Source organism: Sphaerodactylus townsendi, linkage group LG10 (assembly GCF_021028975.2).
Source record: "Sphaerodactylus townsendi isolate TG3544 linkage group LG10, MPM_Stown_v2.3, whole genome shotgun sequence".
Taxonomy (NCBI): Eukaryota; Metazoa; Chordata; class Lepidosauria; order Squamata; family Sphaerodactylidae; genus Sphaerodactylus; species Sphaerodactylus townsendi.
Window position 1 is genome coordinate 44,011,814 of NC_059434.1, and position 22,536 is coordinate 44,034,349.

The 22,536-nt window shown below is 38.8% G+C and overlaps 1 protein-coding gene across 2 annotated transcripts in view; it reads left to right on the forward strand.

The window, feature by feature from the left end:
• PDGFC (platelet derived growth factor C) overlaps positions 1–22,536 on the forward strand; it is a 118,274-nt gene that overhangs the window by 89,971 nt on the left and 5,767 nt on the right. For both annotated transcript variants that reach the window (XM_048509929.1, XM_048509928.1), the window contains 2 exons: positions 2,369–2,549; positions 19,908–20,115. In XM_048509929.1, coding sequence (XP_048365886.1) covers positions 2,369–2,549; positions 19,908–20,115 — 389 coding nt within the window. The remainder of the gene's footprint in view (positions 1–2,368; positions 2,550–19,907; positions 20,116–22,536) is intronic.

A 22,536-nucleotide genomic window follows, 5' to 3' on the forward strand; every position in this document is an offset into this window, starting at 1 on the left:
GGTGCTGAGCAGAGAACTCCCTCTGCCCGAGGGAGAAGGTGCTTGCCTTCTCCCTAGGGTAGAGGGGGAGGCTTCGGTGGCATGAACATCTGGGGCACCAGACCTGGACACCCCTGCTTTAGAAGAATGAGGGGGTTACTCTGGTGGGTTTTCTGGGCTGTGTGGCCGTGGTCTGGTGGATCTTACTCCTAACGTTTCACCTGCATCTGGGTCTGGCATCTTCAGAGGTTTATCACAGAGGGAAGTCACAGAGTGTATCACAGTGTGTAACAGACTTCCCTCTGTGATACACCTCTGAAGATGCCAGACACAGATGCAGGTGAAAGGTTAGGAGTAAGATCCACCAGACAACGGCCACACAGCCTGGAAAACCCACCAGAACCTGCAAAACCTCAGTATTCAGGTTAAATTGCCATATTGGCACTTTGCGATAAATAAGTGGGTTTTGAGTTGCAGTTTGGGCACTCGATCTCAAAAAGGTTCGCCATCACTGTTCTAGATTATTGTACAACACTGGTTTTCTCCCCATTGTTTTTCTGATGCTCTATCAAGCAGGAACTAGAGCACAGTGGTAGGTTGCCCACTGTGGTAGATAACCTCTCATTCCTTGTCAACTCCTAGACAGTAGATTTTATCTTGGGTGCAGCACATATTCAGGCAAGATCCCTGAAGCTTTTTCAGAACTTCCTGTGCAGTCTTAAGTAAGAGTACTTACATATAAGTTGGTCTCGCAGAATTATATCTGAACCTAGATGTTAAATCATTAGCATATGGTTAAAACCACAATTATATATTAAAAACATGTGACTATCTCGATAATTTCTCAGAACTTTGAACAATGCTAGATGTTTGCTATTGAAGATACCACGAAACATGCCAGATCTGCCCTCATTTCTTTGCGTGATTTAACAATGCTTAATATACCAGTACTTCTGAGCCAGGAGTATATTGAATGAGAATATTAATTTTTCTAGGTTCACGATTATTAATGTTTGTTGTCTCACTGCAGAAGGAAAAATCCATATGAAGATGCAAATGTGTATCTAGATATACATAACCTCTGTCCTGTGCTCATCTGCACTGCATTGAAATGACTACTTTGTTATTATTATCCATTTAAAACATTGTAATCCTTTCTTTTCTCCCAGTTAGACCTCCCCAGTGGTGAACATTTAAACATTAAAAAACTTTTACAATGCTTACATACCTATAAAACAACAGTTAAAAATATAAACTGGAAGAGGTGGTCAGTAAAAGAAAGCCGTATGAAACAAAAAGGTCTTCATCCACTGGCAAAAGATGAAGATAGAGGGGAACAGAAGAATTTCTTTTGGTGCCATAATAAAGAAGGCCCTTTCTCAGATTGCCAGTCACATCTTGTCTGAGGACACCCAAAGCGGGGCCCTAAAGATGGCCATAGTGGTCAGCTGGGTTCATATGAAAATATCAAGACCTTAAGGCATGATGGTCCTAAGTCATATAGATAAAAGGTGAAGGTGGTCCCCTGTGCAAAGACTGGGTCATTGCTGATCCATGACATTTTCTAAGCGACTGTGTTTATGAGGTGTTTTTCCCTTGCCTTCCTCAGCTCTCTACATGTGTTATTGTTATTTAATTAATTAATTTAGTATACCACCCTACCCCCACAGGGCTCTGAGCGATGTACAACAAACCAACGTAAAACAATGAGCAATATAAACAAACAGTATAATCAAATAGTACAGTAAAATCTATTAAAATTCATTAAAATTCAGTAGTAGCATCATAACCCATGTTTATTGACAGCATCCGGTCCTAATACTCCCGGGAGGGGACCAGCAGTTTGCCGATGGTAAATAGATGGTAACCTCCAGCAAGCTCGGTATTCATATTACTGACTCGGAAGATAGAAGGCTGACCCAGCCTTGGGCTGGCTGTCTGAAACCAACTTCTGTTGTGATCAAACTCAAGACATGAGGTTTGACAGCAGAACAAGTGTAGATGGAGCATGACTGAGCTGAGCTTTGACAGTAGAACAAGTGTAGATATAACTCAAGTGATATAGTCCTTAGAATCCTTCCAGTGAACATTCTTGCTGAATTCATTTCTCCCCAAACCAATTGTAGTTTTGGGAAATTCTTAAAGTACAGCCCCATATGCTGCAGAATGCTGAAATGTGATCTAGATGTTAGCAGGATATGTCTTTTGTCACATAAAGAATTGTAAACCAAGTGTTTAGTATGCAACAACTAGAGATACATTTGTGCCAGTATATTGAGTTTGAAATGAAATTATTCTTGAGTTTTATTGACTGTATTGCTTGCTAAATAAAAAGTTTATACAAAGCAGATCAGTGAGTGAATTATGTCTGTATTTTTTTTAATTGTAGGTATGACTTTGTAGAAGTTGAAGAGCCCAGTGATGGCAGTATTTTAGGGCGGTGGTGTGGTTCCACTGCTATTCCAGGAAAACAGATTTCGAAAGGAAACCAAATCAGAATAAGATTTGTTTCTGATGAATACTTTCCTTCTGAACCTGGATTTTGTATTCACTATACTATTCTCACACCAGTAAGTAATGTATCTTTCTGCCTTTGTGTTTTCAAGAAATAATGTTTTTAAAAATGTACTCATGTAAAACTAGACAACAAGAAGCCACTATTCTTACATCACATCAGACGAAACTGTTAATTTTTTCATGTCTACTGAACAAAAGCTTTTAAATGTTATATCACAGAGGCGAGAAGTTAAAAAGAGGAACAAGCAAAAATTGCTTGGAAGTCATTACTAAGGCAAATATATGAAGTAATAAAAGGTTTTGTTAAAAAATTAAGAAGACCCTAATAATATCTGAAATATATTTGTATGAATAGTCCCACATTGTGAACCATTCCTCCCTATCCATGTTCTGCAAGATGAACAGTGGGTGGATTAGCAAAGAGAATTTGGTTTAGGGAGAAATGAAATAAAACAGTACAAGCTTGTGTTTGCTATTGGAGACCACACACATTGAGAAGCACACTGTTAGACCTCTTTAAGCATTCTTGTTTAATTCTACTGTAATTTTATTTTGTTTTAATTGACTGTTATGAAGAAACAACTTTTATGTTGATTAAGTATTTGAAGGACACTGATAAATCAACTCAGGCAAAAGGAATTTGAGTTGAGATCACAGGGTACGTTATTTTGAAGTAATTTTCATTATAGTTTTTATGGTGTTCAAACACCATATTCTTTAAATGCCCAGACCCTGAGCATTTCTAATTCATTTATAGTTTTATTTTGAAGAAATTTTAAAAATGGAAAAATACGATGTTGGGGGTGGTAGTGGTAAGGTTGAAGTTAACATATTCTTGCAAAGGATATTTTTGTATAGACAGAGACCTCATGTAGTCTTGGAAGCCTCGTGTTGAATACATAATTCTTGGAAAACATTATTTTAAATTCTCCAAAGTATATTTGGGTACCCATCTATCGTGTGCACAATCATTATGGGTCTTGGCCTGTATAAAAGCATTTTTGTACTTAAGTTCTTTGAGTATGCAAGAAGGGAAATGACTTGCCAAAAAATTATGTTAAGAAAATCTATCCCAAATGTTCTAGATACTGATATGATTTACATAGCAACCGTATGCTATGTAAACAAACCTGATAAAAGATTCCAATTTGGGTCTGGGTAATATTCTTTCTACTGACTTGTTTAGTTTAAATTATGTCAGTTACAAGCTTGGCATAGAACACCCAGTGTTGTAAAGTCTATTGTTACTTGAGGGAGCGGGTGAATGGGACACTTGATGCCTGAGGTGCCATTAAGGAATGCATGACTGATTGCCAAAGGAGTTATTAATTATTCAGGGCACCGAGAACAAAGCAGCTCCAGTTGAAGCTGAAGTTTGGGGTGACTATATCCCCCATCTATCTTGGCACCTGGTAGTATGTCATTTGTCATTCAAGATCATGCCAAAATTTCCTTACAAGAAACTCACTTTACTTTCTTGTGTGGAAGCTGAGATGAAGACAGAAATACAAGAAGCTTCTGAATGACCCCCCTAAATAGAAATGTGTGTGTTGTCATATGTTTTTAGCTTTGTATTTGTCCCAGGACTTCATTTTGAGAGATAGTAATTTTGTGGTGGGTAATTATTATTGGCTTAAGAACACCTTCTCAACTTCAGGCAACTCAAAATGAAAGCTAATGTATACGTGCAATATAGATCTAATTAATCACTTCTGTTAGCACAATAAGCACTAGAACTTCAGACAGTTAATTTCCCTTCTTAAAATGTATTGTGGTTGTCAAATAACACTTGACTGGAGAACTTTTACTATTTATACTTTGGTAAACCAAAGATTTTTCTTGTTATTCTTAGGTTTGGACCAAAGGATTCTTTTCTACTTTCTCAGATTCTTCTGACAAAAATGTTTCATCATGTAGTGGAAAGGAGTCCTTGGATCTAACCCATACTCTTTTGACAAACTGCCAAGGGGTTTAAATATTTTAATAGACATTTGGAATATTTGAATAGAACTGAATTTGGTTTAAATGGCAGCAATAAATTTCACTAGCATCCGCACTCAGGTGGCATACATAAACTGCATTTCACAGTCTCAAAAAAGTAATTGTTTAATGTTAAAATTAACATTTTACATATTTAACCTTTGTCAGCATTCGGATACACACACATACACACACACACACCCCACACACACACATGTAAAAATATCTATGCCTTGCAAACTACATGTTGGCATGCATATTTTTTTGCTTCTTCATATTCTGGCAGAAATTATTACTGAGCTGCCATGGCCCACAGAGGGAGACACCTTTCACACACATCCTTTGGATTGGGCTTTGAATGATAGAACTTGTATATACTTATCTGCATGTACTTTTTTTAGGGCACGTTCACATGTTTACACAAAGTGTGCAAGCTCAAACTTGTCTTACACCATATGGCAAATGACATCAGCTTTGTGAAACAAGTTCTGTCATTGTCAGTTTAACATCCAAGTTTCTTATGAGCATAGTTAAGAGTTTTATTAAGATCTGCAGTCTACAATAATTAGTAAGCACAAGCTGTCTTTCGGTTTTGTAGGATTCTTCCAGGATGACAGACTGAGACTGGATTCAGACAGACATTGTTTTTTCCCAGGCACATATCTGCCTACTACAAAAACTGGAGCGTTTATTAGAAACTTGGACCATGTTGCTCTTTATTTCTTTATCCTCCTGTAAGAGAATGGTTTCTCATGACATTCCATCAGTAAGAAACTGGGGCTAGAACACATTTACTTGGAAGGCTTTGCAGCCCACTGAGGGTGATTGCACCTGGATTTTTCTATTGATATTTTTAGGCTATTTATTGATCAATTATTTTTAATGTGGTACAAAATAATCTGAATTTCAAATAAAAAGGAATATAAAATGAAACCACAGGCAGTTTGACATCCTGCTGCTGAAAAATGGGGTAGGATATAGTTTTAAAAAGAAGTATAAATTTGCCATTTATTTTTATGCACTTCCTATTCAAAAAACAAAGACTACATATTTCCTATTTTTATGCCTAAAAAACCATTTACATTTATTTTTGTATAAAGAAGTATGTTTAAATACTAGATAGTTCCAAATATTTTATCTCTGCTGTACTAGTTTATGTGAATTGCATGGCAAACCAAAACCTAGATGTAAATATTCTAGACCTGCTGCTGCCTTATAATGAAGCCAAAAATGGTAATTAGTGTTGGATCAAGTGGAATTTCCTGTTCTGCTAGTTATATGGGGTTTTCCTCCATACATCTATCCGTCTGTCAAAATACAGTGGTTTCAGTATAGAGAAAACTTTCTGCTGTAGTACTTGTGTGCTTTTACTGAGGGCAATAAAAATTATGCTCAGAAAGACTAAATGGAGCACAGATACTACAGATTGTCTGGATTATTTGTTTTAAAACCCTTTAGACTGCATTTTTTGTTTAAAAACTAGAGTAAATAAATATAATGCTGTTAAGTAGCTTTTAATTAACTGGCCAGAAGGTAAAGATGAAGAGAGCATTCATCAATCCACTTACAAATGTATGAATACACCTGGATAAATTGGTCAATACTTCCTTCCTGGGCTCTTTTACATGACAGTTACAAGGCTTGTTTAGGATCCTTGCTGTATTTCAGTTAACATTTTCATGAGCTGCATGAAAGTCACACACACAGAGATTAGCTTTTATTCCCTGGAAATGGATAGAATGCAGTTAATGTAAGAAGCTACAGCATTAATGGATGAGAATTCCTTTGCATGTTCAATTTATTTTAAGGATTTTTTGCTGTTTAAATGTGACTAACTTTTTCCACAGTGAATATAATGATACACTGTTGAGGAGTCCAGTATTTTAATGTTAAAAAGTGTAACTCAATATTTGATAGTCAGATATACTGCTAGACAAGGGGTCTGCAACCTGCGGCTCTCCAGATGTTCCTGGACTACAAATCCCATCAGCCCCTGCTAGCATGGCCAATGGGATTTGTAGTCCATGAACATCTGAACATCCATGGGATTTGTATATCTGGAATATCTGGAGAGCCGCAGGTTGCAGACCCCTGTGCTAGACCTACACTGGCTGTAAGAGACTGTTTATGTCCACGTAATAATGCAACTGTAAGGAAATATTAACGTGTATGATTAAATGTGAGTGGCCTCTGTAATAAAACAAGTGTTTCACAAATATGATCTACAGTGGACTTCAAGAACCAAGTCAATTTTAATAGGAGTGAACTCAAATTCCTAGCTTACAGTTTTTCATTAATTAAAAACAAATAGAAAATGTTACATTTTATAACATAGTGATAGTGAAAAAGTCAAGTTTTTCTATTTGCCAGGATTAATAGAAGATGTACAGTGCTGTATTAAGCATGCTATCTTGCACTGCTTCTTCAAGAATAGAATCTTTATTGGCCAAGTGTGATTGGACACACAAGGAATTTGTCTCCGGTGCATATGCTCTCAGTGTACATAAAAGAAAATACATTTGTCAAGAATCATAAGGTACAGCACTTAATGATTGTCATATAGGTCTAGTAAGCAATCAGGAAACAATCAATAGTAATAAAAACATAAAATGTAAAATCATAAAATAAAATGAAATGAAATTCAAGTGAGTAATCCTGTTGCAATGTGAAGAAAACAAGATATGTATGGCTCCTAACAGAGTTCAACCCAATCAGTTAGATTCATGAAATTAATTTTCAGCTTGTGAATTTTTTGTGCACAGAGAGAGGGAAGTTGTGAACAATGGGTTAAACGTCTTTCTTTGTGAGTTTCTATGTCCAACTCAAAAGGGTAAGATAAGCACTATGATCACTTGTAACAGCTGCAGTAGGTGATAACATAGATGCTGTTATGTTAAGCAGTTTAACACCTATAGAGACACTGTAAATGTGGTATTTTCTTAGAGTTCTTTTCCACCCTACGCATACATTATATTGTTCCCAAAGAATGCGGAGTTATTACCTTTTGTATCCTAGCAACAAGTGCAAAATATTTTGGCTTCCAAACTTCAAAAAGATTTATGCTCAGCTTTCCTAAGCTTAAATGTATACAGCTAGTTTATAACTGATAAGATACCTTTTCACCTTGCACATATCTCTAACAGGATAAGTTAGGAATTCTGATTATTCACACTATAGCTTTTGTATAGTAAGAAATGAATATTAATGCACTAAAGAGAATCCTCCAAGTTCCCCTAAAAGAAAAAATATGTGTCTACTCACAATTCAATTACGGAAAATTTATCTGTGAAGTTATATTTAAAAGAATTTGACAGGAACAGCAGACTTTACTGAGACAAAAACCCTGGATAATTTACAGTACAAAGTTACTCCAGTCTATGCTATACACATTGAAATCACTGGAACCTTTCATTTGAAAAAGAAGACATCTCTTGTTTAGGATGTTTTCATTGTTCAAAACCCATTCTGCATTGTACATAAATATCTGGAAATGCATATATGTAAAGAAAATTTATATTTTAAAAGTATATTGGAGGGGTTTTGGGGTATTATATGCCCTTCTGGAACAGTAAGACTTTTTGACCCTATGAGATGTATCCTAACAAGCATGTTGCTAAACTCAGGTAATGTAAAAGTGTAAAGAACATTCTAATACACACTGTTATCATTTCTTATGCCATACCAGATGACCTTTTTGCATGGAATTCTTGTTATTACACTGGAAAACAATTAAAAAGCCTATTATAGCTGAGTAAATCACAGCCTGTGAGCATGGTCTCGACCTTGTAAAGTAATAATAAAGTGTCGAAGGCTTTCATGGCCGGAATCACTGGGGTGCTGTGTGGTTTCCGGGCTGTATGGCTGTGTTCTAGAAGCATTCTCTCCTGATGTTTCGCCTGCATCTGTGACTTGCATCTTCATCCTCTGAAGATGCCAGCCACAGATGCAGGCGAAACGTCAGGAGAGAATGCTGCTAGAACACAGCCATACAGCCCGGAAACCACACAGCACCCCAATAATAAAGTGGACTTCTGAACTGATAACTAAACAGAAAGCACCAAAGATGTATCTCATCCAAAGACATGTTCCAAGAGATGGTTATCTGTGTACAAATTCTTCATCTGGAATTTTGTTATCTGAAGAAAACTAACTTAAGAAAAGCAAAATTCAAAGAATTAGGAAGCTTTGGAATGATAATATTTTATAAGGTTTTTGGAGTTTAACTGAAGGACTTGGTACAAGCTAAAGGCTGTTCCTGGATCAGTGTTCTATATTTACCTGGTGACTGATTTTCATGGGTTTTACTTTTAATGGCGCCATCTTTAGTCATATATTTGTATCCCACGTGATTGAGTGGTAAGATAAAAGGTTTTACTGCTGGTTGTATTTAATATATACTGTCTTGCAGTGTTCATGAACAATGAGAATTGATGGACTGATAGCATGTTAAGGATCCCCAGGATTTACCAGGTATAAACCTTTAAGGGAGCTTTGACTCTCAAAAGCTCATACCTCAGAAATGTTTAGTCTCTAAGGTACTCTTGGACTCAAATATAGCTGTTCTACTACAGACCAACATGGCTATCCTCTGAAACTATCTTGATGAATATGATGAACATTACTGATTAATTGTTCCTCTGATGTTAGGATGTAAGAAACCATTGAATGTGATTTTCTAGGCAATGACTGATAACAGGCTTATACAGAGGCTCCTTTTCTTCTAGGATTGGATAGCTAAACTATTCCATCTACCACACACTCTATAGGGATCTTTTTGACAGGAATTACATTACTGATTGACTCTTCCTAGACTGCTTGGAAATAGGGAGTAGGGGTGGAAGAGACTGTATCAAATCTGATAAGTTTCAGTCTGCACTGATGGTGGCACATCTCTACAACCAACTGGCCCAAGTCACATGGCTACAGTACCGAACAACCCCATAAATGGACTAACATTTGAATAATAAGAATGCTACTAATATCTTTTCAGTACTGAATCAAGGCAAAACAAATATAAACAGGAAAGATAATGCAAGACCAAGAATATTTCAAGAGATAACCTAAAATCAGTAGGGAGGGCCATAAGGCTCAAGCATAAGACATCAACAGTCCAAGGTCTTAGCATGGTAGAAACTAGCACAGTCCAAAACGCGAGAAAGAAATGGTAGTCAGGGTGTGGTCCCAGATTGAAGACTCATCAGCAAATGATATAGCGTAGTCCAGAAGAGCAGTTCAGGGCTAGTCTGAGGTCCAGAGTCCTGAGAGACAAGCAGAAAGTAATAAGGATTCAGGAGCAGGGCGCAAGTCCAGGGGAGAGCGGCAGTGAGACATGGCAATGCACTGCCTTTTGCAGAGAATCAGCCAGCTGCAGTGTCTCCTTTACTGAGCAGGGCAGGTGAATTGCATCATCATGCTTCATCCTTTAGTGCTGCTTCTATGAGCTACTTACAACTGGTGATCTAGCTGCCCTTCAGCGCTCGGTCAAGTGAGAGCAGAGTCTTTGGCAGTGTTGGTCCAACGGGGAAGGTGGGCTGGAAGGGGGGCTTGTCGTGGGTGCTAAAGGCATGCTTCAAGAGGGCAGGATCACCAGAGGGCCAGTAAGATGAACCTGCCAAGGAGCTGTCATTGCTGGATGACACTTTTTGGTCAGGTTGGTGCACTTGCATGGCCAGCTGGTCTTCCATTAGCAGATCTAGGTGGCCTCATGCTTTCCTACTGAGAGCTGCCTTGTCCTCTTCGTCCACAGTGCTGTACGTGTCAGCCAGTTCTGCCTCTGCTTCACTTTCAAACCTATCCTCGCTGTTGGTGGAGAGATCAAGGGCAGGGTGCGGGAGGTGGGCATCACTCTTGAAGCTGTGAAACGTCCCCTTGCTATCAGATGAATCATTGGGTCAGAGTAGGAGTGAGATGAAACAATCCAAGGCTGAAATCAAGATTAAGGTACTGCTGGCAAGGATAATATGTCTATCAAACAAGCATGTTTAATGTAGAAAGTGTGCCCAAAACCCAACTTATTTGGAGTGTTCAAATACCCCTTTCATGAGTCAAATTAGAAATGTCAAATGAACAGGTTCTCTTGACTCAGGCATCCCCAATCCTGAGGGTAAAAACCCTGGCTAATTGTTTATTAATGAAAATTAAGTGGTATTTTCTTCTAATTTCCCAAGTTAAGCAAAATGTAAAACAGCACAGAGATCATATTTGATTTACCCCTGTTGGCTGAGACAGTGGTTTCAAGCTCTTATTAGGTTACTGTCCAGACCAGCTTAGTGTCTACTTCTTTGAGAGGATCTGGTCCCTGAAAGTCCACTGATTCATCCTCAATCATAATTTGCCATTTGTTACAGCTTGCAAGGTGAGAAGGAAAGACTTCTAAATGTGGTTTGAATGGAAAGCATTTAAGCAACTGTGCTTGTCCATCAAACAATCCAGCAATAGGATTCATAATCTCCCCTTATTTTACTACCCATGAGGGCCTACTTCTTAGGCAGTGTAACATCTGTGTGGTCTTAGGACTCTGTACGTTCTATTAAAATGAATTGGATATTTTTCAATGGTCCAGAGTTGCTCCCAGGACTGGTCCATCATTCACCCAACAGTAATTAAAAGCAGACATCCTGCATCTCAGGGTAATCTCTCCTGAGTCTTCTGAAGCAACTGAATTCTGTTCAACAATATTTTTTCCTTGACATGCTCCCTAATGAGTATAACTGCCCCAATATTATTTCTACTTTTTATTTTATTTACTTACTATCCCTTCCAAGTAAGCTCAGGTCAGTTTACAATGATCAATTTGATAAAAGCCGTAAAACAACCCAATAAGACAATAGGTCAATAGATAAATCATTAGAATTATATTTAATCAACATTAAATATTAAGAAGTAAATGCTATCGAAAATTAACTATAATCAATGCTACCAAATGCTATCAAAAATTAACTATAACTAAACATTCACAAAAATTAACTATAATCCCCATAACCATTTGTAGAAAAAAAGGAGAAGAAAAGGAGAAGGGAAGGTCAGTCAGTCAGATCTAGTTGTTGTCGTAAACCATAAGCCTGGGGGAACCATAAGCTCTGTCTTGCAGGCCCTGAGAAACTGCATTAAGTCACACAGGGCCCAGGTCTTACTTGACAGAGTGTTCCACCAGACTGGAACCAGAGCCACAATTCCCCTGGACCTGGTTGAGTGCAGCTGGGCAGCTTTGAGGAAGGGACCACCATTAGGTTGTTGCATGCAGATTGTAAGGCTCCTTGGAAACATATCAGGAGGAGGAGAATTTGGATTTATACCCTCCTTTCTCTCCTGTAAGGAGACGCAAAGGGCCTTACAAACTTCTTTCCCTTCCTCTCTCCACAAAAGACACCTTGTGAGGTAGGTGGGACTAAGAAAGTTCCAAAGAACTTTGATGGTCACCCAACAGAGTTTGTCTAATCCTATTTTAAATCCATCTAAACTAGTGACCATTACCACATCCCATGGCAGTGAATTCTGCAAGCTGATCATGCTTTTAAGAGTACATCCATGTTTCTGTCCTGAATCTTCTGTATATCATGGGGAGCAAAGGGGTTCTATTTCTACCACAAAGAGAGAAGTTGTCTCTCTTCATTTTCTTTACCCCCACACAAAATGCTAGGAAAGCATAATGTGCTGCCACTCTTTAATCATCATCTTCTTTATACTAGAAAGCTATCAAAATTCTTACCCTTTCCTTGGTGAGATACTTTGTCAAAACCATTTCTGAAGTCCAAATATGTAATGGGGTGCATCCTACTTCTGTCTTGCCGCTCTGCAGACCAAAGTTTGATAGTTTGATTATTAAACTATACCCCACAGTTCCTTTTGGATCAAGTTTGAAGATTTCCTCCAATCTACAGATCCTTCATCCTGTTTAAGTGGCTTTTCCATAGGACAAAACGATACTTAGGCTGGAGGAATGCTCCATGGAAGCGTGGCCTGAGCCACCCAATATCTAGCACAGGGGTCTGCAACCTGCGGCTCTCCAGATGTTCATGGACTACAAATCTCATCAGCTCCTGCCATCATGGCCAATTGGCTGATGGGATTTGTAGTCCATGACCATCTGGACAGACGCAGGTTGCAGACCCCTGACTGATCACTCTTATCCATGCATTTGAAATTCTTTGATAGTGTTAACAATGAGCTGGACAGGCTCATTGTAAATTTATCTTTAATAACCATTTTAAACAACTTACCCAGAACAGATTATAAGTAAAGATTCTCCAGACTTCCTCTGGAACCTTTTTTTTTAAAAAAAATCATTCACTCCTTTTCTGGTTCTGATCAAATGCTTCCTGCCAGATTCATTTGGTGTACTTACAATGGCTCACACTGTTCGAGAGGGATTGTAGTTTAAGAAGATAGGATTTATGCTGATCTAAAGAGAACAGTGCATTCTCTTCTTGGTTCAGTGGTATTGTTTTCTTAAGCTTTCATCTTTTTCACTGCCTCTTTAGAATACAAAGAAGGGTGGATAGTCTAAGGAGTAGTGTCAGAAAAAAATCAGTTTGAGTGTCTGTGGATTTTGTCATGAATAATTTCTTGCCTTAGGGGAGGCTACTAATTTCAAGGGTGGTATGCTCTTAGGCCAAGGAATAGTAAATAAAGGTTTGAGATGACCATCAGAAAACACTCTAGTAGGGAATATTTTAAAGGTGGCACCTTGAATAAATTCAATGGAATTATTGGGTCACTAAAAGTTAACATTATTCTTAACCCTGCTTCAGAATTAGTAAGAAAATTAGCACAAATTAGCACAAATGGCGTCATTCAAATCTTAGTAGTCTTATAGAGTAACGGATTTGTTCATGTTAGATCAGTGACTTTAATTCCAATCCAAGAACTACACTTACTACTATTCTCTTATTCATTAGTTTTCTGAATGGTTCTGTCTCTTAGTTTCCAAGCCACTGAATTACATAACAGAAAATGAGCCTTCTTCCCCTTAGGAGTTGCATGTTTGACCCAGTGAGGACAATCATGTTGTGGTGGCAAAGGGAAGTGTACAGAATATTTTAAACCCACATAGAACTTGTTGTAAAAAGTCTAGCTTGTTAGAAATGTGATTTAGTATTTGAAAAAAGGTGCCAATTGTTTCTCTCACCAACAAGCAGTGATCACTAATAAGCCTCAGGTAGGAATCCTTTTGCAGATCTGAATATTATCTTTCTTTTTCAGAAAATGGAATATTCCTGCTTTCAGATGGAGATAACGACTGCACCAGGCAAGGGACAGGAGAGATCTCCCCCATTCCTTCCTGGCACATAGCTGGGCCAGGGTGCGCCTGGTGTGCACTCTGTGTTTTCCGTGCCCCCCTTCCCCGGCGGCGCCCCCCTCACCCCCCTTACCTTAGTGCAGGCTGGAGAAGTGGCCTGGTCCCTTCAGGCTGAAAATGGTCTGGTGGAAACTACACTTCCCAGGAGACCCTGGGGCTCGCAAGGTCTCCTGGGAAGTGTAGTTCCCACCAGGCCATTTTCAGCCTGAAGGGAACAGGCCGCTTCTCCAGCCTTCAGTTTCATGAAGGCAAGTCTGTGGGGCGGGGGGGGGGGTGCTGCGGGGGGCAATTTTCCAGTCCCAGGTGCACGCCCTGTGCAATGTGCACCCTAAGTCCCTTGGTAGCTCTGCCTCTGATCTAGTGCACTGTTGCAATCATTGTTAAACTGTTATAATGGTTTGTTATGATGGTTTGTAACTTCCAGTCCTGTGATTAAAGTACAATTGTTTTTGAATGTAGCAATCATAGGTGTAATGTTGGAGGACAAGAGCACATTAGATGTCTCAAAGATCATCAATTCATGGCTTTTTAGTGCAGTTAGAAGGTGGAGAATTGCCTGATAGATTTCTTCCACACTTCTTTCTTTCTTTCTTTCTTTCTTTCTTTCTTTCTTTCTTTCTTTCTTTCTTTCTTTCTTTCTTTCTTTCTTTCTTTCTTTCTTTCTTTCTTTCTTTCTTTCCTTCCTATTGGACTCCATTAAGAGGAAGGAGTTGTTATTACAAATAATTTGGCTTCTGTGTTAAATTACTGCACTACTAAACTGCTGTAACTTGTTCTACATGGGGCTGCCCTAAAGACTTTTCCGGACTGTGAAGAGCTTTAACAACCAACAGAATTGCAGATAAGACTGAAGACAAATAGAGTATATGGAGCAGAATATCTCTTTTAATAGTACTAGAAGTCAGGAAGTTTGTAAGCAGATTCAAGAGATGTAAACAAAAGTTATAACACTGTTAATGTCAGAGTGGTCATAGCCTACATTACATGACTTTTTAAGAAGTTTAGACAAATCAGTAGAAGATAATGGTAATGGTAATCTCACACTCCTTTAGTATTAAAATTAGTGTATGATCATCCAGTGGATTTATGGCAGGTTCAAGACAGCCAAAAGAGAATACTTGTGCTGTGCATGAAATTTCTACAAGATGTGAAGAAGAACCACTACCTGGGCAAAGGATTTTGATTTGTTTTGATAGACAGTACTTGTAGCAGTAACCATGAGCCATTTTGGAGAAAACTGCCTGCAGAACCAGTAATAGTATAATTATGAATACACAGTGCTGAAAACATTTGAAGTTGGTCATCACTTTCATGCTCTGCTTATGAAGCACCCAGAGGCATCTAATTGGTCACTTTCAGGTAAAAAAGTAGTGGACTAGATCTGGCTTAGTCACCAGGGCTGTTGTAATAAGTTGCAATATTTCTTGCATTTAAAGAAACAATTTAAAAATTATGTGACTCTGGGTTTGTAAAAGCCAATTATGTTACTTTGGGTTTATAAGCCAAAAAGTGAAGCTGAGATATTTTAAATAGAAAAGTATAGATAACCATTGCTTTTTCTAGAATATTAGGAAATTATTGGTCTGAAATAAGGAAAAATTGGAATGGGGCTTTTCTGTACCATTTGATGGAAACTGTGACTATAGGAGAAGAGATTGCATACATTCATACTGTAAAAATCCTATAACAATTAAATGCAATATAAACTATTTAAATATACAATTGCACAGCAATTTGAAAATATTGGTCACAGGCTTTTATATACATATGAAATATATCTTTTAAAATGTGCTATAAAGACTCTTCAAATATATGTATACCGCCTCAAGGATGACATAATTCATGGATCTGTTGTTGGCCACTCCTTGATGTAGTTGCCTTATGAAGCAAACTTCATAAATGGGCATTTAATTGTTCCGATAATAAATCTAGTGGAACATATGCTGTCTAAAAGGGACATGTCAGGTACAATTAGTTTTCCATTTGATGTTGTGATCATGTGGTCAGTGATGACTCCATCCTTTCTGTGGAATATGATACTCCCATCACTCTTTCCCAGTGGTCCTTCAAAATATTCACAAGAAGGCTGCTGTGTGAAATCTGAGAAAAACAAACACGCTGTAAGCACTTTCAGGCTAACCACTTAGTTTGATTTTGTTTGATAAAGTTTTCTATATTTTTATTCATATGTGTAGTTTTTAAAAGGTAGTAAAAGGAAAGCGTCCTTCAGTTGTGGCTGACCACATCCCCCAATGATTTTGTCACGGGCTACAGTTCATTTATAGTTCTGTGAAAATAAAGTACAGTGTTTGTTCTTCTTCAACGTGTTGGTTACTTTATGAAAGAGTCCCCATGTTTTTAAATGATTCTGCTGCTTTGAATGCAATTAGAACTAACATACTATTAATACATAGTCCAGTTATGAGAGCACAGTTAACAACTGCTGTACTAGAGCCAAGTGTTTAAATCAAAAAGTGTGCTTCCCTGGTCCTGTCACCACTGGCACACCATGATTTGTCTGCAATTCTGGATATCTGATTTTGGGGGGGTTTTTTTGGGGGGGAGAGGTTGGTGACAGAACATATTCTAAAGCATTGTCCCAAACTATTTTGAACTTTGCTGATAGATCTTTAAAGCTTGTAAGTGAACTAAATTTGCTATCTCCACCTCAGGCAATTCCTGGAGATTTGGAAGCCATTCCTGTGGAGGGTGGGGTTTGGAAAGAAGAAGATATGTTGTGATTCAGGGAAAACTCCAGGCCCCAGCTGGAGACTGGGAACCCTAAAATAAACCTATGAAGAACAGTAGGTGTGGGTGTGAATGATTGGGAAATCTAAAAAAAAAATACCACCCATGTATATTACCTCTTCCAGGAGCTCCTAGAGGCACGAGCAGGACAATTTTTCCAGCTCTTTTTCTTGTCTGTCTGACTGAACTCCTCTCAATGTAACATTGTAGGCATTTTGGAACAGCCCTCATCAGAGCTTCCTTGTCCTTTGGTTCAGTAAAAGTCAAATTCCTGCATATTTTTACTTAATTATCCATTATATATATTTTAGCTGTCTTTCTCTTTTACAGAGCTCAAGGCAGCTTACAACATAAAATAAAGTATATAAAAGCACACTGTACTCAAAAAAATCCAAAAATCTAAAATCATACTTTTGGACTGCTTTAATTGTATACAGTCCAAAATAACATTATGGATACATAAAATATATTCACATAATACTATAATTCAGTTGAAACAAGGAATTATTTTAAAACCAGATACATGTCACTACCACCAGTTGTTGTTTTTTGCTACCTACACCAAAGGATTTCTGTAGTTCTATAGTTTAATGTTAATTGCTAAATTAAGACCACTAAAAGGAGAGAGTATCATCTAAGCAACATTCATATGATTTATGACAGCTGTTGCTAAACTGATTCCATTTGAGGTTTAAGCATGGATAATCACATGTACATTACATTCAAATCACAATAAGTTACATGCCCAGCATTCCTGGGCAAATCACTCTGCAAATCAGTACTTGTCTTGCCTTCAAGGAAGAAAATATCCCTCTTCACTCCACATACAGGGGGGAAAGAAAAAAACTTCAATTCTGTCATCACATATCATCCCAGTGTTTCAGGTTTCTTTTGCCACTTCCTTTAATATTCTTGCATTTTGCAAAGCTCTACAAGTGTGCTTCATCCCTATAAGTGACATGGTTCATTTATTAGAGCTTTGTTTGTTCAGCTTTATACGTTGTGCACACAGCACTGATAAAGGATCAGAAAATTACTTTCCTGCGTCTCAATCATGTTTAAATCTTTCATAATCTACATGATTGCAAGTTTACTGTGATTTAGAATCACTGCAGATTTTTTGTCACGTACAGATTGAGTGTATGTGTGAAAGAACAGTTTGTGAATTCTTGACAGGAATTCCCCACCCATAATGGGTATGTACTCCCCACCCCCATAATGAGACATGAAGCAAACCAATTCAGATAACTATTCAGCAGGTTAGTCTTCAACATTTACAGATACAAAGCCTGCCCATGAAAGGAAAACAAGCTCAGCTCACAGCCGTGTCAGTTTATCCTCGCTAAACAGCTTTCCTCATAGTTTATGAGCATAACCCTTTGCCTAATATTGAGTCAAATTATTGGACTATCTAGCCCATTATTATCCACTCTGGAATGTGCTCTAAGCTCTCAGGCTGGTTTTGCTAAGCCTTGTTTTCAAGGCCCTTTATTCATAACTCAGCTTTAAAGAAATAACTTGCTAGTCACCAATTTGCAAATGGAAGACTAAATTGCAGGATTATATAATCTTCTAACATCTGTCTATGTGATCTGATGAAATGAAGCCTGAATCTTACTTAATGTTATCTTTCATAGGGGTATCTATGTCTTGTCATCAATCGTCATGTAAAATGGTTGATTCAGTTCCCTCCCAGTTTTCAAGCTATGGAAACCAAAAAAATAAAGCAGCATGTAGCCTATAGATCTGAGAATGTGAGAGGAGAAAAAGTATGTACCATAAGAAATCATAAAAGGATAGCTGTAGCGCTGGGTCATGGAGTCTTAAGAAATCATCAACATACTTTTTATCATCACTGTAGTCCTCATTGCTTTTAAAATATGGATGAAGTCACATGAATACTTGCAACAATATTATAGCTATAAGGTTAAAAATAAATCTAAAGGTATAACATTATTTTGAGATTGGTGCTTTTTATGGGATTTAAAAAATGCCTTATCTTAAACAACATTTCCAGGACAGACTTGGATTGTTTGTTTGTAGTATTTATATGCTTCCTTTCCACTCAATTCAGGATCTCCAAGATGGCAAACATTAAAAATTATAGCATTTAAAATACAAGTATATATAAAATAACACAAATAAAGTATATAAACATATAAAAAACACAAATAGAGAACAGGGCTAATAAGAGGTAGTGAGGAAATGCCAAAGAAAACAAAAATGTCACTGTAGCTGTTTTTCATGCAGCAAGACTGGGCCCATAAATATCCTCAATCTGTTCTACAAATGTCAACTCCACTCCAACAGTAGAAAGTGATTTCAACCCTTCCCAATCATCAGCCTTCTGAACAAACATTACTCCTGCCTTGCCTGGACTCAGCTTTACCTTGTTATGCCTTAGCCACCTGAACTTGGCCTCAAAATACTGGGTCATGGCTGTATGGAAATTTGGACCAGGGTCTGTACACCACACACTTCTGTGTTTTCTAACCTGCATTCCTTGTGGTCAAACCGCAGGGAAAGGTTTGAACCTGAGGAACATCAGGGAAAGGACAAGGTTAGGACCTGAGAAGCATCAGGGACTTGAGACAGAGTTTGAAATGCAGCAGAATTTTTCTGTATACCAGGCAAGAACAGATAACTAATGATGGTGGTATTAGTAGCAGTTGGCGATTCAGTCCACAACCAACAACCAAGAGATGCAACAGGAATGGGGAAGCTCGGTTGTGTGGTTAGGCCTGCCTCACTGTGTAACCACGAAGTATTGTATCTCCCTAGTCAAAGTAGGTTTTGCTCTATATTTCTGATTGATTCAAATATTGAACATGTTTATAAAGTTTAAGTATCAATAATGTCAGCAGAAGTCTTGAGTAAATTTAAACTGTTCAGTAAATATGGCCTTTTTGTATGACTGTTGCTTTTAAAATGTAGGCTGCCATTGTTGAGAATACTGACAGTTGATTCATTCATATAATACTTGTACAAATTCTGGAGATCAATTTCTTTATCTATTTGTCAAAACCATTTTCTCTAATATTAAAATACAGCCTTACATATGTATATAAGCATTTTTATGGGAGCTAATTGTTTTTAGCAAAGGTATATTTTTCCCCTGAGGCTATTGCAATTAATAATTTCTGATATGCCATCTACCATTCAGCAAAACAGTACAAGTTGTCATTTTGTATCCCAAAATTATTGGGAAGAAACTGAGTAATGAAAGTTGAAGGTAAATTAATAAAAAAAATAGTGACTAATTATAATTATTGATATTCTCTGATTAACTAAATAAGGTTTTTTTTTATTTTGTAGGCTTTGATCTTCCAAATAGATTGGCTTTAGCAGAGTTCAGTTTTTAATTACAATCTTTGTCTCATTGCAGCATCAGACAGAATCTGCCAGCCCAACGGTGTTACCACCTTCTGCTTTCCCTTTAGACTTGCTAAACAATGCTGTGGCTGGATTTAGTACTGTGGAAGAAGTTATCAGGTACCTTGAACCAGACAGATGGCAGTTAGATTTGGAAGACCTGTATAAACCAGCCTGGCAGCTTCTTGGAAAAGCATACATTCATGGGAGAAAATCTAGAGGTAAGAAGCTGTTTTATGATTTTCCTTTTTTGTTGTTTTTGGACCTCATATTCTAGCACAGAAATATTGAATCTCCTGAGAAAACTTACAGATAAATATTTATTCTATACTAGCACTGAAGCCCATTTTAAATTAAAATAAAATGGGCTCTAGACAGGAGAGGGCAGGTGGAGGACGCCTCCTTTTCCTTCTTCCGCCAGACCAGTCACTGCTTCAGCCGGACTTACCCAAGACTGGCACTTGTGGTCCTTGTCAGATAGGTCCTGCTGTTTGTTTGGAGGTGGGGAGAGGATGGTGGGACAATGTGCTTCTGCACCAGCCTGGATTTCTTTTGGGACACAAGGAGGGTAAAATTGGATGGCTGGTGGCAGGTCTGGCAGGGAAGCAGGAACTTCCTCCTGCCTGGTTTGGGGCAGGAGGAGGCTCCTGGGTTGGGAGAAGGTGGGAGGGGGCGGGTTGGAATGTAACCTACCAGTGGGTGCACAGGACTCATTTTGTGAATCCTTCATGCACATTGGCGAGAGGTTCATTGTCAGACAGTCCAACCTTTAGGCAATTATATATAAGGATATTTATTGTATGTACATGGCCTTAGCTATTATATCTATATATATAAAAATGGAACCATGTGTTTGTTGCTTTGAGAATAACCCCGCACCTGCTGGCCCAAATTCTCTGAAAATTTCACACACACTCATTCCCACAACTGTGTTCTTACGTACCTCCTGCTGTCAGACAACACACCTGAGCCAGGTAAAACATATTTTTCCTGGCGCACCAGGCCATGAAGCTGCCTGTGTGTAACTGTCACCCTTAGAATGTTCGTGCCCTCAGATGGCCAGATATGAGCAGTGAAAACAGTACATAGGCACTTGAAACACACGCATTGCCGAGTGAGACATCAGGTGGGGTTCCCCATCCCTCACATGCAAGTACCTTTTACTCTCTGTGCCTCACCCACTACTACCACACAGCACACCTACTCTCATACACATTCAGCGGAGGGAGAGAGAAGGGATGGAGGGGGAGGCATGCAAGGGAAGAGAAGTGAGAGAGGGGACAGAGAGTGAGGGGTGGCATGCAAGGGAGGGGAGGGAGCGGGCCCAGCATCTGGATATGACCCACCCACCCTAGCAGAGGGAGACGGAAGGGAGGGAGGGGGAGGGGTGGCATGCAAGGGAAGAGAGGGTAGGAGAGGGAAGGGACGGAGGGGGAGGCATGCAAGGGAAGAGAAGTTAGGGAGGGGAGAGAGAGTGGGGTGGCATGCAAGGGAGGGGGCCCAGCATCTGGATATGACCCACCCACCCTAGCAGAGAGAGACCGGAGGGAGGGAGGGGGAGGGGTGGCATGCAAGGGAAGAGATGGTGGGAGAGGGAAGGGACGGAGGGGGAGGCATGCAAGGGAAGAGAAGTTAGGGAGGGGAGAGAGAGTGGGGTGGCATGCAAGGGAGGGGGCCCAGCATCTGGATATGACCCACCCACTCTAGCAGAGGGAAAGGGAAGGGAGGCAATGGGAGGGGGAGGGGTGCCATGCAAGGGAAGAGAAGGGAGGGAGGATGCAGTCACACACATCAATGACATCGCACAGTATCAGCCTGCACATTTCCATGAGCATGTTCTTCTGGCCTCTGCAATTGATTTGCTCCTACTGTTCCTTTCCCATTTCACCACAATAAGCCACAGCAACGCGTGGCCAGGCCCCACTAGTTTAAAATATTTTATTAAACTCTCATTGAAATGGAATGGAATATCTGGAACTGTTCAGAGTTAAGTGATTATGATTCACTCAGTAGAAGAGATTAGGGGTTCTCCAAAGAGTGCTGAAATTTCCCTCTTGTTCTTTGTGGAGTAGCCCCACTGCTTCTTCAATTTGTACCCGGTCAAGACACTTTACAGTGAACATAAATGCCTGAAGTGATTCATAGAGAATAAGACCAATAGTAGACCATATCACTGGTCCCCAAGATAATGGTTATGAACACCTTTACTGATGCCCGGCCACAAACATTTTTCTGACTAACTAGATCTAGTGTTTATGACCAGGTGGGATAATCTTTGCCCACCAGGGCTTCTGATTGGTCACTGGAGATTTAATTGACTACATATTTTTAAAAAGTTGGTTCTACAGAAGCTGCCACCACAAGGATTCTCATTGTGTGACTGATGGTAAGCTCTGTGTGTGCAACAATATCTGTTAAAACACACATAAAGGAACTTAAACATATGATCTGTGGAGAACTGATAGTTATGACTGAGAAGATGTTGAAATCCTATTTTTTTTTAAAAAAAATAATTAAATTAAATACTGCTATTTGCCAATGTTTATCTTTTTTAGATTATTCTATATATTAACCAATATTGGATAAAATCTGTACAAAAGCCTCTCCTGCAGAACAAAGATTTCTTGCCCCTTGCAAAAAAG